We start from the raw sequence: 27,004 nt of genomic DNA on the forward strand, positions 1-27,004 counted from the left end.
GGGGCAGCGGGGAGACAGGATGCCGAGAGCTCCGGGGGGAGGAAGCTGAAGCAGCGTCCCGGAGCAGCAGTTCACGGCCGAGGTTTCCTGGAGGCCGTTCGTTCGGCCGGCATCTCCTCCCCCATCCTTCGGCACAGGACAGTGCAAGGCCAGGCCGTGCCTCCCCGCTCCGTGCAGCCCTCCCCCCGTACCAGCATCTGCCGGGCGCCGAGGAGCGCGGCCAGCCCGGAGCCGGGCAGCCCAGTGCCGGGGGGAGGGACCGAGGGCCACAGAAAGCGGATTTTCCCCTGTAAGGAGATGTCGCGGTCACATCTCACACCCCTCTCCTTCTCCTCCCCTCCCCCCCGAGGCTGACGCCCCAGCAGACCGAGGGCTGCAACCGTGGAGCAAAGGGTGCAGCAGCGCTGGGAACGGCGCGGATGGAGATGGAGATGGAGATCTGCCCCCGAGGAGGCGATGGGCGCCCGCAGGAGGGCCGTCAGTACGGAGGGGTGGGATGGTGCTGCCCCCAGTGCTGCTCAGCACAACACCAGCCAAGGGGGGGGATGCACAGGACACCGCACCGTAAAACAGCCCCTATTTATTTGTGCCAAAGTCTCAGAGGTCCTCGGGATAAAACGCAAAGGAGGAAAGGAAAACAGTCCATGTGAGGCTGCAGGGGGATGAGGAGCCCCCCTCACCTGCGGTAGCGATAGCGCTTGAAGTGGAACCACAGCTGGAAGATGCCGTTGGCAAACTGGCAGCGGAAGCCGTGGCGGTGGGAATATTCCCACTCCCTGTTGACGATCTTGAAGGCGATGTCCTCGTAGGGAGGCCCGGCGTGGAAGCGCAGGATGGCGAAGTCCTTGTTGTCCTGACAGGCCTCCAGGAAATACTCCGGCGTCGAGCGTTTGTCGATGAGGTCGGGGTAGAAGATGTTGAATTTGTAGCCCTGCACGATTTTGGGCGGGGGGTTGTCGAAGTCGTAGTGCGTTTGGTTGTATTTGTTCCACTCGAAGCCCGTGTGCACGCGGTTGAAGAAGCGCGGTTTGCGGGGCCGGTATTTGTCTGCCCACAGGTAAGCCTTGCCCGTCAGCGGCATCTCCACGCTGAACTGAGCCTCGTCTGCTCCCATGCCCTCCTTGGCCTTGCGGAAGAAAATGTCGTCAGCGCTCTCGGTGGCGTTGCCTGCAAGGAGGAGAGGTGAGGGGCGGCCCTGCGGCATCAGCCCGGTGCTGGGGGATGAGGAGGGGAGCAGAGCCGGACCGCGAGCCGTGAGCGCTGGGTGCCGGGTTGGGAAATGCACCCACAATATCCTGCCACTCGTTTGCAGCCCGATGACAGCTGGGATTGGGAAGGAGCTGCCCCAGCTGTGCAGGGCACGGCAGCACCCTGAGCTGCGTCCCCCTCACCGCCCGGCTCTCGGCCACCGCTGTGAGCTCCAGCCCTGCCTCCCGCTCACCCAGAGGGCGGCGCTCCCTGCAGCCCTGCATCCCAGTGCTCGTCTGCCCCCCCCTGAGCCCGGCCGGGTTCTCCTACCTGTGACCTGGAGCTGCTGGCGCAGCAGCAGCAGCCGATGCGCGTCCTCCTCTGCCTCCAGCACGTGGGCATCGAAGGGCAGCTCGTTGGTGCCCAGCAGCCGGGGGCTGTACTTCCCTGCGTCGTAGTCGTCCAGGCTCTGCTGGATCAGGTCCTCCTCCATCAGCACGGCTTCCCCCTCTGCTTCTTCTTTGACCTCCACGTCCTGCTCAGCCTCTGGCTCTGAAGACGGCCCCGGCTGCACCACGATGCTCTCTTCCGCATCCAGCCTGCAGGGAAGAGAGAAAAGAACCGGGATGGAGGTGGCCGCTGTGCTCCCTGACGTCTGCCTGGGGACAGACGGGAGCGTGCCCACAAGGGATGCCTGCACAGTCCTGCTCCCCACCTGTCGCTGGGGGACACCGGCTCCCTCTTGATGATGGGGAAGAGCGGTTCGCTCTCCACGCCCTGCTCCTGCTTCAACTTGTACAGCTTCTGGCGCAGCACGTCCTGGTGCCGCTCCCGCAGCCTGCGAGAGGAGAGCAGCCAGGTCACAGCCAGCACGGCCACAGCCACAGCCGGCCCCTTCCGCAGCCCCCCGCTCTCACCTGGCCCGAGCCATGTAGGCCTTCAGCTGCTGCAGCAGGCTCTCCCAGTACCCGATGTCGAGGTTGGGCCCCCCCGCCCGGATCTTGCTCTCGATGCCCTGGTACAGCACCTGCAGCTGGTTGTAGGTCTTCCCCTTGAACACGGACTGCACGTCCGAGCTGACAGAGGCGTTGACGCCGTCCCGCCGCTCCCCTGAACAGGAGGGAAAGGGAAAGGGCTGCCAGCCTGTGAGCGCTCCTGCACCCAGCCGCTCCTGGGCTGCCCCAAACAGCCACCACATCCACAGTCCATCCCAGAAGCAAAGTGCAAACCCCTGCAAACGGGGCCTGCGCCGTGCTCTGCCTGTTGTACGCGCTCTCTTCAAGCCCACTCGTGCTTACCTGGTCCTCCTTTCCCAGAGGCCTCCAGTTTGCGGAGCTTTGCTATCTCATCCTCCGTGATGATGGTCATGTCCCTCCAGAAATCCACGTTCTTGCCCTGCTCCAGCTCCATGTAAACCTGCGTGCAGAGGACAGCCAGGACTTCAGCCGCTTGCTGATGCTTAAAGCTCAAGGAGGGAAGCCCTGAGTCGCCACCCAGCAGACAGCCCTGCTACCTGGATGTCCTCCACCAGATCCTCCATGTCGGACACAGTCAGGCCGTTCAGGAAGGTGTAGGGCTCGTGCATCTCCACAGCCAGGTCGTCATCCTCCGCGCTGATGTATTTAGCCAGCAGGTCAATGGGTTTTGCCCTCCCATCCCGAATCCGGATCTTCGACCTGGGTGAGAGCAGAGAGGCTGTGAGCAGCACCCGCCACCCCCTGCTCCCCACAGCCAGTCCCCACAGAACTGCTCACCCACCTCAGCTTGGCCTGCTGCAGGTGGAAGTTGTCCTCCTGCTCCTCCCAGGTTTTGAAGTGCTCTGCCTCTTTCTCCCTCTGCAGCATCTCCAGCTCCTGCTCACGCATCGCCTTCTCCCGCTCTCTCTCCAGGCGCAGCTGCTTCACCTGCGCAGGGGCAGAGAGAGAAGTGAGGCTGCTGGGCCTCCTGCAGGGTTCCCACCCAAGGACACCGCTGTCACCACGCTCCATGACCCCTCTCAGCCCCTGAGATCAGCCCAAGGCTCCCCGGAGAGCCTGCCAGCCCTTTGGAGGACAGGGGACACAGGGTACAACTGAGTGCTTTGGTGACTTTGTCCTTGTCAGCACATCCTAAAGCTGGACTCAGCTCCAGGAGAAAGTCTCAGCCCGGAACAGAAGTGAGTACACTGCAGCACTCACATCTTGCAGAAAGAACAAGGGAACTTTCAGCTTGGGCTGGGAGCAGCTGGGAGAGTTGGGCTGTCCGTGTCAGATTGTAGGAGGGACAGAGGGACGCTGGTCCCACCTTCTGCAGCTCCAGGCGATTGTCCTCCTGGATTCGCTTGTTCCTCTCCTTCAGGTCCTTCTCATCCAGGTGGCTGATCCCCTTCTTTTCCAGTGCCTGAAGCAGAGCAGCCAAGACAAGCCATGAAACCAAGCCACCTCCTTCAGCCTCTCAAGGGGCAGCAAACATTGCGTCCACCCGCTTCTGCTGCTCCAGCAAGCTCTCGGCCTGCCTGAGATCCCCAGCTCCCTCAAACGCTCCTCCTGCAGCCTCCCAGCAACACCTGAGCTCAGCCCGTGAGCCACCCCACCAGGCAAGGGGCAACGTGAGCACTGAGCACCACCTGGGAACCCCTCCTGCACCGAGACCTGACTCCCCCCCCGAACCCAACGGTGGATGTTTGTCTTTAAGAGAACAGAGGAAAAACCCCGCAGAGCTTTACAGGAACACCCGGCTGATGTCCTTTGAGAGCTCTGCTTTCACGTGGCTCCCTTCAGTTTTCCCATCTGAAGAAAAGGGCCCTCCTAACGCCCCACTCTGTGCTCCCATCCCGCAGCAGCCCCAGGTGCCCTCTGAGCTGACATACAGAGCTGCCTCTTAGGACAAGCAGGCCTCGGAGTGCTCACCTTGCTCCAGATGAACGTGCCCAGCAGGTTGTTGTCCCCGAAGGGATTGTCCGTGTTGGTGTAACCCATGTACTCCTCTCCCCACCCCATCTTCTCCCGCTTCTTCCTCTCCTTGGCCTCCTTCTTGGCCAGCCGGCGGGCTCGTTTCTCCTCAGGTGTCTCCAGCGCCTTCATGAGCGCAGCTTGTTTCTTCTTCTCCTCCTTCATCCTCAAGCGCTCCTGAAGGCTCGGCTGCTGCCCCGACTCCTCCTGGCCCCGGGAGCGCGGTGGGGAGGGCGAGCTGACCGAGGACACGGAGGACTTGGAGCCGGCCCTCCTCCTCCGCCTGTCCCTGCTCCGCGCTCGCCTCCTGTCTCGCTCTGCACTCGAGTCAGAGGAACGACCCCGGGACCGCGAGCGATGCTTCCTTTGGCTTTTATGGTGCTGGTCTCTGCTTTTGTTCTTCTTCTTCCGTTTCTGTCTTTCATCGTCGGAATCAGAACTAGGGGGGGAAATTCACGTTTTGGTTGCTGGTTTTGGGCTCTGCATCGAAGAAGCGCTTCAGGAGAGAAGTGCTTCCCCAGGCACAGAATGGCACGACCTGTTCTGAGCCGCAGCAGGAACCAACAGCAGAGCATTCAGCTCAGCACCTGCTGCCCGCAACGCACCCCATTCCCACAAGCTGCGTTAGTGGCACACACAGCACTGCTCCAAGCTGCCGCGTTACTGTGCGCACAACAGAGCTGAGCCCTCCTGAGGAGCTCTGCGATGGCTGTGACAGCGGTGTGACAGCATCCCAGCCACCCAGAGCTGCTGGGTCTCCCCGTGTTCCTTCATCCCTCCTCGGCGCTATGACTGTACGATCCAGCTCAGCACTGCATGGTGCCGACCGGTGGGGCTGAGCCCAGCTTGGAGCCCAGTTCCAGCTGACACGAGGCTCAGATGCAGTGGCTCCAGCTCCTGACCGAAGCTCCACAAGTTCCCAAGCACAGGGCGCAGCTCCCCGCCTGCCCCAGAACGAGGCCCAACTCCCCCCAGCGCAGCCCCGCCGCATCGCCCCCGTTCCCAACTTAAAGCCCAGTTTCCCCCACAGCGCCCAACCACGCCGGGCCCGGCTCTGCCCGGCTGCGGCCTATTCCCTCCCACAGCGTCCCGCCCCCTCCAAGGCCCGGTCCCCGGGACGAGGCCAGGCCGCACCGAGGCCCAACTCCCCCCCCAGGCTCTGTAGGCCCGGTCCCGAGCACGGGGCCCGGCTCCCCGCCTGCCCGAGGCCCGGCAACCGCAGCCCGGCCCAAACGCAAGGCCCAGCTTCCCCAGCGCACCGGGCCCGGTTCTGACAGGCCGAGTTCCGCTCCTCCCCCAGGCCTGGTCCCACACAAGGCCGCACGGGGCCCGGATCCCCGCAAGGCCGCACGGGCTCCGTTCACCCCCGGGCCCCGTTTCCCACCCCTGGCCCCGGCCTCCCTCCAGGCCCAGGCCCGGCCGTGCCCGATTCCCACCTCCAGGCCCGCTCCCCCCAACGCCCGCCCCGCTCACCCTGAGCTCCCTTCCCTCCGCCTTCCCCTGCTCCGGCTCCGCTTTCCTTCACTGTCGGACCGCTCCCGGTTCCTCTCTCGGTCCCTCCGGTCGCGGCTCCGCGATCCCGACCCCATACCGCGGCCAGCCGGGGCTCTCGAGCCGCGCGGTGCCCGGTGGGTGCGGGTGGAGGCGGGGCCGGGGGCGGGCCAAAGACGGCCGGTTGCTTTCGGTTTTTTCCCTTCCCCCTTTTCTTTCTCTCTTCCCCTCCCCTTTTTTTTTTCTTTCTATTTCTTTTTTCTTCCCCCTCCCTCCCCCTTCCCCCCCCCCCTTTTTCTTTTTTTCTTTCTTTTTCCTGTTTCTTTTTTCCTCGCCCCAGTTGCGGCGCGGGCCGGGCAGGAAGGCTCGGACAGCTCGCGGTGTGTACAGCACATAGAGAATGCTTTATCACAGAGCCGAGGACACATCGCACCGACGCACAGTTCTCCGGAAAACAGAACAAAACAAAACAAAAAGAACCCAAACGGCTTCCCCCCCCCCCACGGGGGAACAACAACAAAGAAACAACAAAGGAGGAAATGAAAACAAAACAAAACAAAACCACCCATGAGGTCTTCACCCCCCAAAAAAGAGCTGTGAGAACAGCCCCGGCTGCATCCCGTGGTCACACGCCGCCCCCCAGCACTGCCGGGGCTGTGAGCGATGGGCAGATCCCCCAGGAAGGCTCCTCCTGCCCCCCATGTTGGCACAGCTCACCCCCAGCCCGAGGGGATCGCGCACCAGGATTGTCCCACAGAGCCCCTGACGGAGGACAGCGCTTGGAACGAACGTGCCGAGATCCTCTGGGCTTCCCCACACCTGGGCTCACGCTGACTCCAGCCCGCAAGGCCCGCTCAGCGGGCTGCTCAGGGAAGGAGCAGAGCCTCCAGCTCAGCACGGCGATGCTCACAGCACCTGTAAGCGGCAGCTTGCAAAGCCCTGCCCGGCCCACCCCAAGATGCCAGGGCAGGGGGGGCTTGGCCAAGCTGCATTTGGGCGTTCTGAAGCCTCCCGCTCTCAGCTCAGAGGCACGTCAGTCTGTGGATATTGCACTGCTGCCCTCTGCCCCTGAGCCCCCGGGGCTGGCACAAGGAGACGGGGGGCTCAGGAGCTGTTTGTTCCCCAGCCTGTCACGGAAGGATGCCACATAGCGATGGAAAGGGGAGAGCCTTGAAAGGACTTCTGACAGATTACTTGGTAACTACTTGGATACATCTAAGGGCAGCAGCCTGCAGGACCCCCAGCCTGCACTCGGAGAGCAGCACACTGCACAGCATTCAGCATCCCCAGGGTGGAAGTTTGGGTCCCACACTTGGGGGGGGTCCCATAATTCACACAGATCCTTTCCCAGGTCATTGATTCGCAGTTTCCCACCAGCCCCTCACCTTCTGGGAGCTCAGTGAACCAGTCCTGAGTGCTGCTGTGGGGACAGATGGAAGGGGACTGAGCCCCAGGAGGGACCCCCCCCCCCCGCTCTCCTGTATGACAAATCCTACGGACAGCTGAAGGTTGTAATGAGAACAAAGAGATTTTGACCCTCTCTCAAGGGAAACTTGCAAAGCACACAGACTTGGCTCCCTCTTGGCTAAAGGGTTTCACTTCTCTGAGAGGAGGATGAAATTGCTGGAGTTCAAGAGGTGTTCAGCCGGCAGAAGGACGAGCCCAACCCGAGCGCTGCCAAGTGACACCAACTCTTGGCCAAAGCCTGCAGCCCACGAAGAGCAAACTGTCCGTGTCTCAGGCACCCCAAGCAGCCATTCCCAACAGCAGCCGAGTCACCCAGCCTCTTGTCCCACAGTCTGTGCACACAGTGCTGCCCACATTCCTGCCTCCAGCACCCATCCACATGCGCACCTCCCCGGCTGCCCTGAGGTACGGAGGAGATGCGTGAACCCAACGTTTGGTAACCCCCAAACTCAGCCAGATATGGAACTTGAGTCAGATACACCTGCGAGGTCCCAAGCAGCTCCAGTGGGATGCGGAGTCTGGGCAGAGCGGGGAACGTCCCTCCATGAAGCAGCCCAGTCCTCATCTGTCCATGTCTGCCAGCGGCCACTACAAGATGTGGGCTCTGAGCACGGAGAAATGGTGACAGCAGCAGGTGAAGGCAGAAGCCACTGTGACGTCCGGAGAGCCGAGGTGAGCGCGTCGGCACTGCCAGGAATCGCTTGCTTCCCCCACTCGGTGTTAGGGATCAAGAGGAGTCACTAGCAATGTTTGGATCCAAGTGAATTGGCATGGCTACTACTGTAACATAGGAGCAATTCTACTCAGTGGCCTTTAATACGTCGCATGTACATAGCACCTTTCATCCCAGGGTGTAAGTGCTCGAACGAAGCGGGAACTGCACACCCACAGCACGGGGGAACCGAGGCACAGAGTGGTTGGGTGACTCGCCTTCGGTCACTCAGCAAAACTGCAGCAGTCTGCCTGGCCTTAAACCTCCTGACTCCATCAGCAGGCCAGGCCACGCTGCTGCTACCTCCAGCAAAGCCACTCCGCTCCCTGCCCTCCCCGGCACTGTGCTCCTACCAATCCTCCAGTGAGGTCTCACGCTCCTTTCTGATGCACAGATAGAAGACAACCAAAAAAAAAAAAACCAAAAACAAAAACCCAAACCAACAAACAGAGCCCAACCGACCAAAAAAAAAAAAAAAAAAGAAAAGAAAAAAAGTGCAGTAAACTAAATGTTTAAAAAAGCACATTTGTGCTGTCTGTGTGCAAAGATAAAAGAAATAAATATATGATTAAAAAATTAAAAAGGTTCACAGTATTACACATGGATAGGTAGCTACGGTAGTGCACGTCTGGAAAACACGGTGTTACTACCCAGGGTTCTCTACCCCCAGCTGGATGCCTCCTTGGGAGCTGTGGTGGGTGGGTGGTTTCTTTGCTGCCCACGTCTGGGAGAAGCAGAACAGACGGTTACAGTTTTGCTCCGCTCTGAAGCGCTGCCCGGGATCCCGCGGGGCAGCAGAACTGGTGTCAGCAAAGCTCTTCCCCATCCCGCTGGAACGGCTGCATCAACGAAAAGGGAACACGTGGACCTGCAGAGGGAATCGCTGCTCTCTGGGGCTTCTGTGTCTGCATAGAGATTACTGCAAGAGGCAGAGAAAAGAGAGTCAACAGCCGAGCATCTGCTCCGCGATGGGTTTGGTGCGAGCCCACCAAATCCCCACAGCCAAAAGGGGGGTGAGGAGGGCAGCCTGCTCGCTTCGCAACCCCCAGCACCGCCGCCGCGCCTGGAGAACCTGCAGACCCCAAACTTGCCCTGCACTCAACCCCTGTCGAGCCGAATGGGTTCTGTGCCGGCACAGCAGAGCTCTCCTGCTGCCAGAGCTGCGCCGAGGCTCCGCTGCAGCCATGCAAGAGCCCCAAGCTGCACGGAGGCCGCAGCAGCTCCTTCTGCAAGCTCAGCCTGCAGGGAGCCCACGCTCCGACCGTGACACAGCAGGCACCCGGCACGTGTTTCTCGTACACTTACTGTATCGCTCTCCTCATCGGAGACAGAGTGGAGCTGAGCGCTATAGTGGAGCGGGGAGTAAACCCAACTCCTCTCGTCTGTCGGCTGCCAGAGTGGCCAGAGACGGCGGGGAGAATGCAAGGAGAGCAGCAGCAGAGCAGGGAGCAAAGGAGAGAAGAGGAAAAAATAAAAGGAGAAAATAAAAGAGTAGGAAACAATACAGTAAGAACAGCTCTCTGCCCGGAGGAGAGACTGGGCTCAGTGCTGGGGCTCCATGCTGGTACCTACCTGCTCCCTGCCACCAGCAGCTGGCACTGCACCCTGCGCCAGGGAGGAGGGCACAACCTCCCCCATCGCAGGACAGATGCGAGGGCTTTGCGGGTGCCAGGGAATTCTCAGCTCCCTGCCACAGCATCAACCCGGAGAAACCAGGAGACGTGGGAAGCGACTTACCAAGGGGCAGTGATGGAGCTCTTCATTCCTGCTACCCACTCCCAGCTCCCAACCCCGCTTCCTGAGCCCCTGCTGTGCTACAAGCTGGCACCTCGGAGGGCTTTTTACAGTGGAACTTGACCTGGTTTGCCATGCCTTCCCCCTTCCCTGCAGGCCAAGTGAGGCAGCAGGTGGCTGGGTTGGATCGTGGTGGATGGTGGCCACAGAAAGGAACCAGTCAGTTTTCACTGACAGCCTTGGAGACAGTGGTGGTGATGAGAATGGGTACAACACAGAAGGCAAAATACAATTGGATCTTGGAAAAAAAATAAGGGAATGGGGATGTGCAACAAGGGAGCTGCTTATCATAGCACTGGGCATCAGTGGGACAATCACACTTCTGCCTCCAACTCAGCAGAGAAGCCCAGATAGGCTCTATGGCCACGGGTTCCTAAGGGAGAAACTTCTACTGCAAAATGGCTCAACTGGTTCCAGAGGTGTCCCTGTGCCTGAGGGAGGAAAACTGCCCCCTTTGGCCCAGCCCAGGCTTACAGAGGAACAAAAATGGAATGGGATGCTTGGAAGAAGCCTGGGGGGCTCCCAGTCTGGGAACCATCTACAATGTGCAAGGTACTACAAGAAGCTGGAGCAGCTTTGAAGAGCTTTGAAGCACTGGGCTCTGCATGCTGAACCCCACCAATAATTGCAGCTGCGTGAGCAGAGACCGCTGGGAGGAAGGAAGGAAGAGAAAACCTTGCCTGGAGCTTTTTGCAGGGCTCTGCTGGAGGCACAGCAACGCTCAGGACAGCACAAAGCCTGCTGCACATCCTGTTTTTCACCCAACCCAACTGAACTACATGCTCCAGCCAGCCTCTTTGAGAGCCTTTTGGGAGCCCAGACACATGCAGGGAGCTGCAAACCCAGCGGGGAGATTAAAAAACAAGGAGCATCCAGTGCTCAGCATTAACCCTGCCAGTGCTGGGGCTGCTTCTCCTCATCCTAGCAGCCAAGCTCAGGAGCATGCTCCTGCCCCTGCTTCCCCATGCACCCTGCCTGATGCCTCCTCTGCTCCCCAGCCTGGCTCCAAGGCAGGCACTGCTCAGAACATGCTGAACAAATGCTTGTGCCAAGGCAGTGACAGTGCTGCCATCACCCTCTGAGGAAGACAGCAGCCCTCCCAAAACCCAGCCAAGGGGAATACCAAAACCCAGAGCTCTGGGTGCAGCGCTGAGCTGCCTCCCTGCATCTTTTGGAGGTGAAACTCTCACTGCTCACCGAAGACCTGTAGTGAGGAGGGAGCCCGTGGGTGATAACAAGGGCTGGAGAGCAGAAACCATCCATAATCCATCAGTAACTCTCAACTCCTTCAGATTTAGAAGCTGCCACCAGAAAGAGGACTGGCCACAGGTCTAAAAGGCCCAAAACTGGCTTAACAGTAGTTTCAAAACATCTTGGTAGAGTCTCTGGAATCCAGTTTGGTTTCCTGAGCCAAGGGGGCCGTGCCTCACATCACCTATAAATGCTCAAGTGCCTCCACCTTTATGGATCTGCTCCCTGCAGGTTTGTCCAATTCTGGGCGATACCAAGCTAGGAGCTGCGCCCTCAGCCTGCAGAAAAGTAGGGCTGAGTCTTCGCTTCTGTGAGATCCCTTGACAGATTGATTGGGGCAGCTTTCACCTGCATTCCCTGTTTCTCCTGGGCTGACTCCCAGTGGTCACAGAGGACAGAACCATGGCATCCCTGGGCAATGGAGCTGCTGACCCCAGTGTTTCAAAGCTGCAGCTCTGCTACGTGCTTGCGTGGTCACTTACAGTCCTGGAGGAAAGCGAGGTGGTTCGGAGTCTGCGCTGACGGGGAGAGTAAATCCAGTACCTGCCATCTGTGAACTGCTTGGCCCCGGGGTAAGTGAGGTGAGGAAGGAAACAGAGGGGAAAACAAACAAACAAACAAAAAAAACCAACAGAAAGATGACGTGAAAGACAGAATGGAAGAGAAAGCAAAAAAAAAAACCCAAGGGGTTGGACAACTCCAGGCCTAAATGGATCAGCAGGCAGGAAAGCCATGCGTGGAAGTAGCGGTGCCCATGCCGGACAAATGTCTGCACCTTTATTCCCCTGAGAGTGAGCAGGGGGATAAAGTGCTCTTCTTTTGGAAGCTGAATTCAACAAGCAGACCGTGGGCCCCTAGGACTTGACAAATCATCCTCTGCACGTAGCATCCTTCCACCCATCATCGCTCCTGGAGCGTGCTTGCAGGGGCAGCTGGGGTCCAAGCCTTGCTGCATTTGGGTGCAGCCTTGGTTGAGCTTCAGCTCAGTGGTTTTCCAACAAAAAAACAAACAGAAAAGCCACCACTGCCAGTGGGAAACCCAGATCAGTTTTTCCCTTCATCCCAGCAGTGACAAACACTCCACAGCACACAACACACATTTAATGCAAAACTCAAGGACTCAGACGAAGCATGAGATGCTGATGAGTCAGTCGGGCTCTGTGTGAGCACACACTGCACACAAATGGTTTCTTCTAGATAGAGAAGAGCCCCGTGGAAGTTGAGGGGAGTCCACGTGCCCATGGACAGGGAGGAAGGGAGCTGCCCCTTGCTAGGAGACGTTTGCCAGTGGAACAGGCAGTATCTGCAGGCAGCCTGCACACAGCTGCCATCCACAGGCAAAGAAAGAGCAGCCAGTGTTAGAGGGAGCTGTTTGCATTTGGAACAGCATGCACAAAAACCCAGACAGACAAGCTTGTAAAATCAATTCCTCCTGCAGCTCCCACGAGCCTTCAAATGACTCGGCAACGAGTGAGCAGCTCTGCAGCAGAGCCACATGAGCAGAGGGAGAGCCAAATGCTGCCATTTTCAGGGTAGCCTGAAGGAGCTCACAAGGCACAGCTCAACTCCATTGCCACGCAAGTTGGAGCAGAGCACCCCTTTTAATAGAAAGGTTCCTGTGCCACGGGTCAGACCCTCAGCTCCACTCTGGGAATCCACAGAGCAGGCACACGTTCCTAAAAACTCCTCTCCGTTCTGCAGAAGCTGCTCAGACGTTGTGGAAGCTGGCTGAGGAACACAGCCCCAGGCTCCACGGCACTCTGCTGCCAACAGCAACCACCTCACTTACTCCCTGTCTCAGTACTAGACTTCCACTGCACCACCTAATGCATCTGCCTGCAGGGAGAGGAAAAGCCAGAGTTCACAAGAGCCCCAGGTCAGCCCCACCACAACCACCTCCGCTCCACTACGGTGTGTCTGTGCTCAGGGCCCTGGCTGGGGGGTCTCTGCAGCACCCACGTTCACCTTGGCTTGTCCCAGGACAGAACACACTGGCCTAGATAAGCCCTTCAGCACCAGTCCTTCCAAATAGAGCAGCACACCCACGGCTGCATCCACAGCAGCGGCACCACGTGCTTCAGCCCCACGAGGTGCCGTTCTGGGTTCTCCAAGGGTTACCTCCATTCCCTGCGTTCAAACCCTGCCCAGCACTGAGATAAAGGTGCTCAGCACAGTGTAGGGCAGACGCTGCCCCACGCACCCCCGTGCCTGAAACAGATTACAGCCTCATCCACACAACCCTGTTCCATCCCTGAGGGGCCAGGCAGAGGTATCTTACAAAGTATATGTCTGTGACTGGCACGTCATCTTCATCCGAGGCCTGGCTGGCTGGTTCGGAGGCCTGGCTGGCTGTCTCCACCTCTATTGTGGCTGTGGACATTACAATGGCACAGGCTGAAGAAGCTGCTTCTCTGAAAGGGGGAAAAAACAACAGCGTCTGGTCAGTGGGGGCAGAAAGAGGGGGCAAGCAAGACTGGGTTATTAATCACAGAGGAACTGCAGAGGATGCTCTGCATTCACACCCAGAAAGATCAGGTCTGGGAAGGGACCCATCTCCCCAGGAAGCCCTACAAAATCAGCATGAGCTGCCATAGACAAAAAAAGGTGCTGGGCAGAGCTCTGTGCTCCCACACACTCACTCCTTGTCATCTTCTTCAGGAGCTACAATCTCAACATCACATTTCGGCTCCAGCTCCACACTGATCTGCTGAAGCTCCTCTTCAACTCGCACCTCCTCGTGCGACCTGGGAACAGAAGAAACACGGGAAGGTTTAGCCAGATCTCCCCCAGGAGAGGTTTTGGGTAAGCAAAACTCCCCAGCAGAAGGATCAGTCCCATCAGATTTTGGTTTTGGCACTGTGGAGTTGGGGGGAAAAAAAGGACAAGGAGAAAGGGATTCATCAGCCTGTGCTGCAGAAAGGATGGGCGATGTCAACCTGAATGCAGGAGGGAAAAGGCCAACTGGCCTCTGGGGAAAACACGTGCCCAGCTCTATCCCAGTGTTATCCATCAACACGTCCTCCCAAGAGCCAAAGCCTCCAACCTCTGCTGCAGCTCTGGTGCACTGAGGTTCATTCCAGGGTTAACATCCTATTTATCTGCGAGTCAGGAGCTGTTTGTGACAGTCTTCAATTTAATACCTCTCGCTGTTAAAGTAATTGCTTGTGTTAGCAGGGCTGGTTCTACAGTCCTCCTGGGAAGGAGGAGCTGGCATTTGCCCAGCCAAGGGCACAGCCTCTACGTCTCCAAGTGGTTCTGGCCAGCTCTGCTCCGTCCCTGGCTGGCTCTGCTCTGTCCCAGAGCTGGAACCAGCAGGCAGCACCGCTCCCATCCAGCTGCTGGAGGGATGCATTTCCTACACCCAGAGGGAGTTTTCCAGCAGATCTGGGTAGTCAGAGCCCTGCCGCGTTTCAAAGCTTGAGCAAACTGGTGAAGGGCTTTTTCATTTCAGCTGAGAGGATACAGACACCAGCACCAGAAATACAGAAACGAGGCAAGAAAAATAAGCAGAGGGTCCCACTGAGATGGGGTGGCTGCAGCTGTGGCAGGTCTGTGACAGACATCCGCCTCGGCCCAGGTCACTCAGCTCCCTGCACTGCTGCTTCTAGGACACGGCTCACCTGACCTATTTTCAGTTGAGCAGTCACATCCTACAGTGAGGGTGCCTGGAGCAATTCAGGTGAAGTCTCTGCACTTTGCCAAGTGGGTCCTGACACAGGTGCTCGAGTTTAATTTCCATTAATCTCTAATTTTCAGCAGTTTCAGAGAGTGGATTTGGCAGCAGAGGAGCTTCACAGCTCCCCTGCCGCTTCTGCGGGTGCTGCAAACCAACAGCAAGTTGCCTCTTGCACTTCCATTGACAGGAATGTACCAAGACTCATTAAGAAATACCCTGGAAAAGGACCCTTTCAGTCTGTGTGGTCTGAAGCTCAACAATCAGTAAAAGCTAGGAACAGGGGGAGATGCCTGGGAGGTGGTGGAAACTCCCGTCTCCCAGTGTCCTTTTCCTTCCCCTGAAGCACAAACTCTGACGGCAGGGACAGAGGAGGGGTTGATTCTGAGATGCCTCTCAAAGCTTGTAACTACAACACTTACAAGATGCACCAAAAACTAGGGCAGAACCAGCAGAAAGCCAGGTCCTCATTCGGGTCCTGCTGACACAGGCAGCAGGGTTATTTTTACTGGTGCAAAAGTATGCGAGATAATTACAAGATAAGAGCTTCTAAATCTGGACACTCTTATGCAGAAGGGATTTTTGTCCCACCTTGCCCTTGGCTCTGAGCCACCTATTGCCACAGGCAGGAAAAACAACTCCCAAGTTTCTGAGAACACTAAGCAGCATGCAAGCTGCTTCTCTGGGGGTCTGAGCGTGCTCACAATGCCAGAGCCTCTCCCATACACGTGTCCACTGCATCCACATAGATGCACAGGGGAGGAACTTTCCAACTTTTAAGGCTTGCTTATCCAGAGGGGGACGTAAGGGACAATTCTGCTTATCTCTAGAGCTAGTTGAGCGGCCACATTTGGACGACACATCCAAATCCAGCTGTCCTCCTTCCCTTCAAATAACAGGAGTAATATTAATGATTCCTTGCAGTGCACTGGGAGATGTGCTTGTAATGAAAATTGCAACCAAGGGGCTTCATTTGATGCAGGGAGAATCTCATCATCCTGCAGAGAACCACCTCAAAACCTTGGGGCTGCTGAGCCACAACATTCAGGCCTCCAAGAAAAGAAGCCTCTGCACAGGTGAGGTGGGACAAACGTGAGGACGAGGCCCATTTCTCACCTGCCATCCTGCCCTGAGGAGTGCGTGCGTCTCCTGCAGAAAGAAACCGGGAGAGCAGAGTTAGAGGGGGGAATTTAAGGCAGAAATCCTACGCTGCACCCAAATCTAACTCCCCACCCCGTGAGGAAGACGTTCTACTTAACAGCTGACACTTCTCCCAGCAATAATTAATCCCATCAAAGCTGTGTCTGCTTGCTCCCGGGAGAGATTTAATTAAAATCAGTCGTTAGCACTGCAGAGCTCAGGGCGGGCTGCTGAGAGCTGTGGCACAAAGAGGAGCAGCAGCAGGGCTGGGCTCTGCGCTCACCTGTAGCGGGGCTGCTCCGATGTCTCTGAAGGAGATCTCTCAGGAACAGAGAGAGATGTTGAAGAGAGCGTTGTGGCTATGGAGGCCGTGGTGGCTTCCTCGAAGGAAGGAGGCGTGCAGGGGAGCAGGTCTGGTCTGCCTGCAGCCCGAAGCGCAGGGCAGGAGAGATGGAGGGAGAAAGATAAGCAGGTCAAACATCAGCTCCTGATCTGCTGCAGCCCCGTGTGAGGCCGTTCCCCCATGTGAATGCACAAACAGGCGAGAAGTTGAGCTGAGTTCACGAAAACAACAGCTTATCCCAAAGCATCCTCTAGAGAGAGCCAGTAAGCACCATTTCCAGCACAGATAGACACGACTGGAGAAGTAATGCCAAGGAAGACATCTCACTGGTAACCAAAGCTGGATTAAAGGCTTGGCTTGACAGAGATAAATATCCAAGTGAATTAAGAGATGAATCGAGCGCTCGCTGCGTTGCACGGGTAGGAATCTAACACCTACCACTCAAGAAGCCTGCCTTTCACCAACCATCTGTAAACCCAGCCCAGATGGAAGCGATGCAAAGGCAAAGAACCAGAGCCGTTCATCTTTTTTCTCCCAATGGCAAGATCTTCCCCCTTACACCCATTCAAACATCAGAAATGTGCAGTTCTCAGTCCCGTTTTTCCTACAGGTGGAAAACCCAACCTTCTGATTGCATTTGGGCTGTGACTGCTGGTGCCAGTTGGCAGAGACTGCCTTGCAGCAGTGACGCAAGCAACCTTCTTTACTGCAGAACCATACAATGCTGCAAGGAAGGGATTTGGTTGGGATGCAGAGGCGTTGCTTCCCGATCCACCAACTGCTAGCACTGCGACAGAACAATATACTCTTACCTTCCCCCCTGTCCTGGTTAAGTTTAGCACCTGCAAAGCGCTGCAAGACAGGGAACGAAGAGCTACCCAACAAGAAAGGCGTGTGTTTGGTGCAGAACGAGGAGCTCAGCAAGAAAAGGGAGCACTGCTAGGAAATAGAGGGCAACCACACAGCCATCAGACACCAGGCAGCCGTTACCTTCATCATCAAGGGTGGGATAGCTCCTGGCTGCACGGAGGTCGTACTGCGTTTCGTCCTTCTCAGAGGGGAGCTGGCTAGCTGAGAACGCAGCTGTTGGACCAGAAGTCTTGACAGCCAGCAAGGCACTACGCCCTTTCTTTGAGGGAGATGACTTCAGAGCTGGAGGAGGAGAGTGAAAGAGAAGAGGGAATTACCACCAACAAAAGTCACACCAAAGGAACCTTTCCCTTCATAGACAGAGACGGCCCTGCCTGCTTCACACTGCCTGGAGAGCTCCAGGACAGGAGCTTGGCCACAGAAAGCCACGGCAACCCCAGGGCTCTGCAGCTTTGTGTCACTGCTCAGAATCCTGCCCAGCAATACTCTGCGTGGACACCAGCAGCGAGATGGGGACCAGGCTGCATCTCAGACCCGCTCTGTACTTACAGGAGTTCTTTCGGAACACCGTGTTGGTCATGAATTTGAAGAATCTCTCTGCATAGAAGCTGGGTCTGTGCACTGACACCGTGTCCTACAAAGGCAAGAAACCCATTGTTTCATTTTAAAATCACTCCTCAAGGCAGAATTTCTGAAGCAGCCAATGCAATCTTTTCTGTTCCAGCGTTTAGCACCCATAGATCCTTAAAATGGAAAGGCTTAGCTGAAATGATCTGATTAATGCTATAAATAAGCCTGAAGCACCGCCTCTGATTTGATTGCATTTGATTACGCTCCTGCTGTAATTTTATAATGGATTTTGGTGCTTTTATTCCTTTATAGGCTTTTTGTATTTTTCAAACACAGACTTGATTACACGTGTGAAACTTCTGGTTTTGCTGGCTGACATTTAAAGCACTCCTGGCTACAGCTGCACATCACACGGACACCAGCACTCAGCCAAGGGTCCCCACGCTCTTCAAACGTTTCGTTCTTTCTGTTTTAATGGAGCTGGTGCCTCTGCTTCTGATGTCACTGTGCTGCTATGACTTCGCACCTCCACCTCTCCTCTGCATTACTTTTTTAAGGGAAGACTGGATATGCAGTGCTGACAAATAGTTCCTGTATCTAGAGGACGGTCTTTTGTAAACACACACCTGGCTGCTGCTGGAGATGAGAGAGCAGGGAAACACTGCAAGGGATTTATTAGCAGACAGCTTACAGCAGAGGAACCACAGTCAATCACCAGAGCCAAGGCAATGTTCCTCAACACACACACGAACACACAAGCCTTGCACATACAGCTCCTGGTAACACAGGGAGGAGGAAAATGACAGATGGGAGCAGAGGAGGAGAGCTGGTAGCATGACAGCTAAGCGTGTGAGGAGGTGGAGTGTGCAAGAAAACCTGATGGGGAATAAGTTGTACTACACCGGTGTGGAGGCATAAGAGGCAAGAACTATTCCTTCATCAGCTTCAGCTGTACCACTTTAGGGACTATAAATAGCGAGGAAATTGGCACCAAGTAGCACAAGCCAAAGCAGGTAACCTGCTGAAGGCACCCCCTGCACTCACCCCATCATGGACAAGGGCCTTCCAGGTATGTTCCAGCTTCTTGATGAACCTAATTGCGGGGAAGAAGCAGAGAGAAAAAGGAAGATCCAGTCCCAGTCATGTACTCGGTGTCAGAGCCACCTTCCATCACCCGCACAGGAGTGCTCACTGAGCTGCTGATCCCTGCTCTGTGGAGCATAGCTTTGCTCCAGCCAAGAGGTCAGCAGAGCACACCAACAGCTGGGCCAGGGCTGCCTGGGAACCCTCCAGGGAAGGAGGAGCAGGGCTGCAAGATCTGCAGCAAATCACCCTCCCTCCCTGAGTGCGTGCTGCCCATCCCAGGCACAGTGATGGGGAATTTCTTTAAGAACAGCTCATTAGACCTCAGGCAAACAGCTCGCTGTCACCAGCTGTTCTAAGGACAAGACAAAAATCCAGCGCTCCCAACACACATCAGACAGCTTTAGGCAGCCTGCCTACACGCCATCAAAGGCTTCAGGAGAGGAAAATCTTCTTGCTTTCGTTCAGTATTAAAATAGATGGAGCACACTTAGAGGACAGGTGACTGCAGAGGCACCTACCTGTACGACTGAAGGATATCTATGATTCCTACGTGGAGCAGGAGACGCTCTCCTTTGCCATTCACTGCTGGGATTCCTCCCATCCTGCAGGTGAAACAAGGCCACAGTGACTTCAAAAGAGCTGTTAGGCCCCAGGACTGAGGAAGGGAGGTGACAGCACTGGAAAGAGGGCTCTGATGTGGTGGTCAGACAGTACGAAACCTAGCAGCAGCCACCTACCCAGCCAGCCTATCTCACACAGGGGCTGCCTGCCTGGATCACCAAATGTGAGACGTCAGGACAGCACCTGTGTTGTATGACAACAGTTCCATTGGGGCTGGAGAGCACCATATGGATTTTTTCTTAGCTAAGGAATATTTTATTCTGAGGACCGGATCAGTTTCAAATTAGCAGGAGCTGCCTACAAAGGGCAGCAGAGCAGTAAGGACAAAGCTATTCCTTAATATCAGCCGACGGCGCAGCAGCACCAACACACAACAGAAGCATGCAAGCATAAGGCAGGCCACTACAATTAGGGATGCTTTTTGAAAGAATGGAAACACCACACTATTTCCTGGCTCCACTGTGACTGATCCTCCTCTGAAACCAGAACGGCTGGTTCCACGGAGCGTGGCTGCCAGCAGCAAGCACAGCAAAGTGCAGCATTGGGTAGCAAAGTCCACAGGGCCAGCAGGACAGCCGGGAGGAACCCCCAGCCCCCAGGGACCACAGATGGGGCAGACCCTGATGCACAGCTCCATCAGTTGCACAGCTGATCGTGCTGGGGTGGCTTCACACAGCAGCGCCGCAACCCAGCAGAGCTGTAAGCAGCCCTCAGTTTGAGAATTACTCTGCACCCCCCCCAGCAGGAGGAGCCCAGGTTTCCACCTACGTGTCATCTGTGTCTATGGACTCCCCCCGGGCAGCCCCACCCTGGATGGACTCCATGGCTGTGGAGTAAAGTGCCTTTTGCCCCACGGGACGCTTCTCATCCGACGTGCTGTGCGCTCCCTCAGACTGCCGCTCCCGTTCTTGCTGGTCTATGTTATGGACACCAAGCAGCAGGCTGTAGTCCATGATTTTAAAGCTTTCCAACACCTGCAAGTTAGTACAGAATTCAAGAGTAAAGACAAAAAGGCACAGGTCAGCAGTCCAAACAAAGCAAGATCCCAGAACACTGGACAGCCCATCCATGTTCGTGCTAACAACTGCTTTGCCAGAGCTTGAATGTTTCTGACTAGTAAACATCTCTGGATTCTGCAGAATTTGGCCATCCCACAACCCAAAGGGCTGAAGGCTCACGAGTAGCACGTGAGCTACTTCTTCTTACGTTACCTGTAAGAAGAACCCTGGTGCTTCTCCCTGGGTGCCTCAACCCTGAGGTGCCCAAGGCCATGGATGGGGCCCTGTGCAGCCTGAGCTAGCTGGGGGCAGCCAGCCCAGACAGGGTTTGGGCTGGATAGGCTTTAAGGTGCCATCCAACCCGCCACTCTGTGACTCCATGGTAAATGCCTGTTGCACATTGCATAGGAGAATGCATTTAGTCCCAAGGGCCTGCCTACAACTGGAAGACTGCCACAGTTTGAAGCTGAGGTGAAAGGACGTCTCAATCCTCCAAGACTGCCACAAGATTCAACTCCACCGCTTTGCCTTCACCATAAAGAGCAGCAGAGGGACTTCTCCTGCTTGGGGGTTAGCAGATCAGCAACACCCTCAGTCGTTCAGTCTTCCCCACACCCAAAGCTCTGTTATTCCACTCCCTGAATCATCCCCTCCTTACCAGACAGTCTCGCTGCAACGTCTTCACCAACGCACTGAAGGTGTCTGCATCCAACATCAGGCCCTCAGGCATGTCCTGAATGAAGTCCAGGTCTTTGTACGTGGGGCTGGACTTCTCTTTCTCCTTCTTGGATGCCCGGCGTTTATAGGTTGAGCCTTTCAGGTCAAACTTCAGGTGCATCTTCACCACGCGAGGCAGAATGTTGTTCATCACCACCACGCGGATGTTTTTGCCCCCCGATTGCACACAGTACAGTCCGTAAAACTTTGGCAGCAGCGTCCGCGGGTTCTGGTTCAGGTTCTGCAGCAGGGTTGGAAAAAGCATCAGGAAAAGTCATTTGGAACAGGACTTCCAACACAGAGAGCACGAATGAAGCAGCCAGTCTAAGGATTCACCACCCAGAGATGTGCTGAACTTTACATAAGAGCTGACTGTTACACCTCTGACAAACGCTTGCATTTCAGTGACTGGGACCTGAAAATACCACTGGGCCTTGAGTACAGGGATGGGATGTTCAGAGCTCTTTGGGCAAACAACCAAGTCCGGAAATTCCCTGCTTTCCCCATCAACAGCAGCTAAAAAAGGGAAACCAAACTGGAAGAGAAAAACACAAATAAGGGGGAACTTCAAGTTTAAAAATAACAGCTATCTTCGACTCTTCAGAAGCGTCAGAATTCAGGAGCCATTCTTCAGCCCAGAATAAATCAGGTTTTTTTTTGTTGTTGCTTTTTTTTTTTTTAATTTCAAACAAAACAACATCAGTTTTCTCCTCCTCCTTCTGGAGAGCTGCTCTACAAAACACACAGATGGGCAGAGAGCACGGATATCCTGCTCGACTACTGCGTCCTTTTTTCAGACAGCTGCGTTATTAGGAATGACACGACAGACGTGATTTGCTTGTTCAGCTTTGGGAAAGTTTGGGAAGGAAACAGAACATCTCTGCACTGCGATGAGGAAGGACCTGACAGCTCCTGACAGACAGCAGCAGCACAGCTGCACTGAATGTCACACTCTCACCTAGTGCAGGAGTCAGCCCTCCTCGTCAGAGTGCCGCAGCGTGAGCTGAAAGCAACGGAGGCAGCCAAGCAATGCAAACCCCACTTCCCAGCTCTAAAGGAACTCAGGATGAACCTCCTCTGCTTCCTCCTCATTCGCACTGAACGGGTTTCCCAAGAACAGCAGAGATCGGGCTTTAGCCCTACGCTAAGCCACAGGCATTGGATGCTGCAGGGAACTCGCAGCTCTGCACCAGAGCAAAACTCTTTGAACTGAGGGAATTTCAGTGCCCTCATCTATAGAGCTGGGTCTCTCAGTGTAGGTATGCAGACAGGCAGCTCCTGCTTTGCACACCTCTCTAGGCAGCAGATTCTGGTTCTACTTTACTGCTTGTTTGCAAACAACTGGTTGGGTTTTTGCTTTGGGATTGGCTGCGTGACACAGCACTGTGCACAGGGCAGGAATGCCACAAGACTCCTGGATGGACAATGTGCTCTGTGTAGGGCTGGGGACAGAAAACTGCCACTGCAAACCCAAACCCCAGGTGCTGGGTGATACCCACCATGTAGTAGCCTGGAAGGAGCTTCTGGAGGAATTCAGCTTCTTTGTGCATCACAGTTTTTATGATGAATTCATCGTCGCTGGTGACATAGAAGAGGGAGCCGCTGGCACCAGGGTTGGAAAGCTCTATCAGGGGCTCGTTACATAATGAGTACTAGGGAGGAAAAAGATGATGTTTTCAGCCCAGCTCATTGCACACTGAGCTCCATGACCTTGAGGGCTTTCCCCAGCACGCTGCCTACCCAGGAGATTAAGGGGTAGCAAAGCTCAAAAGAGAATTATTTTCATTATAGGTTAGGTCTAAGCAGCAGAGATGATGGACAATTTACAATTAGAGAGCAAGATTACAGTTGAGGGCATCCCAACTGCTCAGAATCAAGCTAATCTTCTGCTTTCAGCAACATCCAGGCTTCATAATGACATCTTATCTTCTCTCATTGCGCGTGTCCGTGCGCATCGCATCGAGGCTCCTTTCAGCACAGACAGAAAGACAGGATTTTAAGAGACAAGCCAGTCTGCTCTGGGTATCTGTGCTGGAGGGAACACGATGCTCTACTGCTCTCAGCAGCCTCCCTGGCCTCGTGCTGCCCTGCTACAGATGTGCTTTACAGCCACATCTCCCCCAGCTCCTGCTGGAAACACGTGAAAAGCCTAAGAGCAGGTGTCCAAACAGAAAGGAAGGGATCAGCACTCAGAACAGGGGGGGGATTCTGCATCGGGAGCACATTTCTAGGCACCAGGCTGCAAACAGCAGGAACAGAAATACAAAGCTTGAGTGCAGACGTGCACTTTGCAGTGAGGCACCAACCCCAGGTGTCTGTGGGGTCAACAGGGTCCCCACAGCACCAGGTGAGGTGAGGAGAGGAAGGCAGGGGACGTAAGGGCCGTAATCAGAGCAATGAATTAAATGCTCGTCATCACGTACTGAAAACAGCTTTCAGCACTGCGCAGATTAATGATCCAAGACTTTATCAAGTTAATTATCTCATGCATAATTAAAGGCATTTGCTGCTGTGGCAGGCAAGAGAGAATCGGGGGAAGCAGAAGCAACAAATCAGAGCCGTGACCTTTGCAGCAGCTCTGTGCCTCACCCGGGTTCTGAGCCACTCATCAAAGCAGGCAGCGTTATCTCGGCTGGCACAGATGGGGAGCGCAGTGACTGTCAAGCCATGCAATGGCACGGACTCGTTTCTGCTTGCATGGTTACAGCTAGGGTTACCCCAGCCTACTGCTGGAGTCAGAAAAAAGCGGCTGTTAGAAAGTGGGGAGGGTGGGAGCTCATTTGGATGGGCTTTTTATCCCCTGAGCAGGGCACTGCAAACATGCATGGCACCCAATTCAACCCCAGCGCACTCCAAGCCTCAGCAGCCTGCATCTCTGGGCAGTTTAAAAGCAGCTCTGAGGAGCTTTCCGAGCCCGGGAACAAGCTGTGCGTTATTCTGTCTTTATAAGATGATTAACATAACTGCATTCACATAGTTCTCAAGTGAGTACACAAGGACAAATTCCCATCTTTGTCCTCAGAGCCCCAGGGGACGTTACAGGGTTGCGGCCAACAGAACACAGCCCCTTTTGCTGGTAAACACAGCGAGTTATTGTTAGGGACAGCAACAGAGGAACCCCATAACAGCCTTTGCAGCACACACTTGAAGCAGGTCACTTCCCCTTCCCTCCAGTGTGAGCTCACAGCGAGCTCCCAGCAAACACAAGCTTTGGTTGAGTGGTGCTGGCCTCACTGGGATTATCCCCCCAAACTGAACAGGAGCCCCAAAGCCACAGCCTCTTCCCACTCCTTGCTGGGATTCCTTGACTCTTCTCTGCCCCTTTTGGGTGAAATCAGCTGACAGCCTCAATTTAGGGGTACGTTTACTGCATTGCTCCAGACCATCTTGAATAAAGCAGGGTAAACACAAGTCCAAAAATACATCCATACCAAATAATCATCTGGACGAATCCCAAAGAGCTCTCGGAAGTACCGAAAAGCCACTGGTGCATAGGTTTTGAACCTGAAGTCAGCATAATGGTGAGCTGGGGTGAGATTGCTTCCTTCACTGCACGAAACAGACATGAGATGTGTGAGTCCTGGTGTTACCAATCGCAGGAAAGCGGTCTTGTCGAGGCTACTGTATGGTAAGGATAAATTGAGCCTTGCAAAAAGACACAAACAAACAAACTGCCTTTCCTCTGTGGCTGGACAACAGGAAAGTGGGTTTTAAATTATCTGCCACAACCTATTTCCAAAGAAAGCAAGGAACAGCCACTTGCCAAGCAGGACGTGTTTACATGGAGAATACAGCTCTTGTGAGCTCAGTTCATTTACAGAGGTGAAGAGCCCTAGAATGAGCTTCTCCCATCTTAAACAGTACAATTTGGAGGCAGATATCCTACAGATAGGAGGAAAAGCACACAGCAAGGCTAACCCGAGCACACAGCACTGCACCTTGCATTGTACTTCCTTGCAAGTCAGTGCAAGAATCTAACACTTCCCACTGCTATGTTTGCACAAAATAGATGCATACTTAAAGCACCCAGAGCATCCATCTCTGTCATCCAAAGACAGATGGAAGCTCTCTTGAAAAAATCAGTGAGAGGGAAAAAAAAAACAAGAGAACTCATCCGTTCATTTTGTTTCCTTGTCTCCTTTACCTTGGGAAGAAAATGCTCTCCACCACGTAGAAGTCCTGCATCAGGACATCTCTCTCTGGCTTGGAGCTCAGGTTGCCGACTGTGTACCCGATGCCCAGCTGGATGGCGCCCTTCAGGGTGGAGGAAGTGGTCTGGCAGGGAGCAAGGAGCCGTGTGTCAGTAAGCAGAGGCTGTGGCTGTGATACTCCTTGCACTGCAGCAGGGCCGTGCCTGTGCCTTCCACGGCCATCCTGAGCACTGCATTCTGCTCAACAAAGCTCAACCAGCTGCTGAACGCATCCTTCAGGCCTCCAAAGGTTGGCGCTTTGCAAGACTACACAGCACAAGGGCGCTGCATAAAATCTAAATCAAATTGGCTGCTATTGGTTGCTAAGCCAGGAAAGCTCAGCTGCAGCACTCCTGACCCCTGGCCCTGATTTCTCTGCCCACCACCAACGTGCTCCCCAGATCCAAACCTTTTTGTAGGTGGTTTCTCCAGAAGCATCAACACTCCGATGACCGATCTTCTTTCCTTGGCCAGGCTGTCCTGGTAGCGATGGGCCCTGCAAGGAAAGGGCACGGTGACATCCCAGAATAGCCGGCCTGGCCGACAGGAACAAACAGAACAGCACAGGCTGGACCAAGCCGTAAGGATGGAGGGATCCTGACTGCAAGAAGGTGCACTTGGCACTGGCAAGCACCACCAAGGCTGTTCGATTTATCCATCCATCCTTCAGGACAGCAGGGCTGAAAATACCCAGTTCCCCCCCCCCCAACCCACTCAGCACCAATGGGGCAGAGCTCGTGGCAAAGCTACTGAGCCAGAAGAGCAGCTCGTGCCCGGGATTCCCTGCATGCTTGGCTCTGGTTTCCCATCGATTACAAACAGCGACGCATTAAATCAAACCGCGAGAGGTTTGCTCTTAAAAATCCCGTGCCCTCAGGTTTCATGGCAATGCCTCACACTTCACTGGAGAAACGAAAGGCTGATAAGGTGGATAACACAACCCTGCTCCTGCGTTCACGTGGAGATAATCCATTTAAGTGAGATCTCATTTGTTAACAGTTCAAGGGACGAGCTGCAAAAACAGCTCCTCCTGAAGTTCTGCAAAGGAGGGAGCAGATGGCAGCTGCAATCCAGCAGGCTGGCAATGCAAGCCACTGGGTTAAGCTGCACGCAGCTCCTCTTGCAGCCCCAGCAGCCAGCTGTGAGGAGCACCGGCAGCACTTGGGGTCTTGGGACACTACGGAATGGCCAGGCCCTGGCTGCTCTTAAAGCAGAAAGATCCAAGGTCACTTCCCAAGTAACAGTGTTACATCACTGTCTCTCAGCGCTGCACAGAGCCGCCTCTCAGAGCTGCAGCAAACAGCGGATAATTTTGTTCAGACAGAAGTTCTTTGTGGTTTAGCTGTTCATCAGGAGCTTGCAGCTATTTCTGGTCCCGCACTTCGGGAACAGAGGGGCAGCCTCATTTCTCCTTCGAAACCTTCCTACCCCTCTTTGAGCATCTTCCTGCAAGCCTGCCTCTCCTCATGGCTCACCGCCCCCCTCCCACAGTAATTAAGCCACAGGTGTTGGTTCAGCAATTCCCATCGTATGACAATCAGCAACAAATCTCCTGCACAGAACTTGCATTTTCAGGCCAAGAAGAAGCAGGGCTCATTCTGCACTGAGGAAAGTAACTTCTAAAGGAGCTTTCTGCAATGCGCATTTCTGGGGAGGCAAAAGGAACAACATCCCACGTTCCTGGCAGCTATGGGAAGGTTCTGCTATTCATGTGTATCAGTGCTCATCATCCCAGGTGAGTAATACAAAAGGGGAATGCTGGAAACTCGGATCAAAGAAAACCCACTGGAACACAGTGCCCTAAAGCACGAGTTTGGGGCACAGCTTCCAGACACAACCCTCACACGGGGCTCCTGCTGCCAGGTGATCCAGGAGGTGACGGTGATTCTGCAGCCTGGGTTATGGGACAGAGATCAACCCCTCGAGCTGCTGCAGGGCTCTGTGCTGCACTGCTGCCTCGTCC

General features: G+C 55.2%; 2 protein-coding genes across 6 annotated transcripts in view; both read right to left on the reverse strand.

The window, feature by feature from the left end:
• Positions 1 to 565: 565 nt before the first annotated feature.
• CACTIN (cactin, spliceosome C complex subunit) lies at positions 566 to 5,764 on the reverse strand. Its single transcript, XM_052702217.1, has 10 exons — positions 5,592 to 5,764; positions 4,077 to 4,557; positions 3,472 to 3,567; positions 2,947 to 3,092; positions 2,702 to 2,864; positions 2,487 to 2,604; positions 2,106 to 2,298; positions 1,904 to 2,026; positions 1,519 to 1,787; positions 566 to 1,167 (listed from the first exon to the last, which is right to left on the reverse strand). The coding sequence occupies exons 1-10, from the start codon at positions 5,705 to 5,707 to the stop codon at positions 677 to 679; spliced, it is 2,196 nt and encodes a 731-aa protein (XP_052558177.1). The 5' UTR covers positions 5,708 to 5,764; the 3' UTR covers positions 566 to 676.
• Positions 5,765 to 5,994: 230 nt separating this feature from the next.
• The window catches only part of PIP5K1C (phosphatidylinositol-4-phosphate 5-kinase type 1 gamma), a 33,492-nt gene continuing 12,482 nt past the window's right edge, over positions 5,995 to 27,004 (reverse strand). Inside the window, exons 3-19 of one of the 5 annotated variants that reach the window (XR_008210815.1) lie at positions 25,451 to 25,537; positions 24,996 to 25,126; positions 24,283 to 24,400; positions 22,351 to 22,503; positions 20,793 to 21,092; positions 19,905 to 20,110; positions 19,034 to 19,117; positions 18,474 to 18,522; positions 17,409 to 17,493; positions 16,980 to 17,141; positions 15,930 to 16,068; positions 15,623 to 15,655; positions 13,473 to 13,577; positions 13,112 to 13,244; positions 12,623 to 12,669; positions 9,094 to 11,390; positions 5,995 to 8,707 (exon numbers count right to left, since the gene is read on the reverse strand). Coding sequence is in view for 3 of the 5 variants with exons in the window: in XM_052702219.1 (XP_052558179.1) it covers positions 8,705 to 8,707; positions 9,094 to 9,177; positions 11,316 to 11,390; positions 13,112 to 13,244; positions 13,473 to 13,577; positions 15,623 to 15,655; positions 15,930 to 16,068; positions 16,980 to 17,141; positions 17,409 to 17,493; positions 18,474 to 18,522; positions 19,034 to 19,117; positions 19,905 to 20,110; positions 20,793 to 21,092; positions 22,351 to 22,503; positions 24,283 to 24,400; positions 24,996 to 25,126; positions 25,451 to 25,537 (1,947 nt within the window). In the remaining 2 variants the exon portion in view is untranslated. Of the gene's footprint in view, positions 8,708 to 9,093; positions 12,670 to 13,111; positions 13,245 to 13,472; positions 13,578 to 15,622; positions 15,656 to 15,929; positions 16,069 to 16,979; positions 17,142 to 17,408; positions 17,494 to 18,473; positions 18,523 to 19,033; positions 19,118 to 19,904; positions 20,111 to 20,792; positions 21,093 to 22,350; positions 22,504 to 24,282; positions 24,401 to 24,995; positions 25,127 to 25,450; positions 25,538 to 27,004 lie in introns of all 5 variants that reach the window. The other 4 variants (XM_052702219.1, XR_008210813.1, XM_052702220.1 and 1 more) reach the window with 4 other exon arrangements.

The sequence above is a fragment of the Tympanuchus pallidicinctus genome, unplaced genomic scaffold, assembly GCF_026119805.1.
Source record: "Tympanuchus pallidicinctus isolate F22 unplaced genomic scaffold, pur_lepc_1.0 scaffold43, whole genome shotgun sequence".
In the NCBI taxonomy this organism is placed as follows: Eukaryota; Metazoa; Chordata; class Aves; order Galliformes; family Phasianidae; genus Tympanuchus; species Tympanuchus pallidicinctus.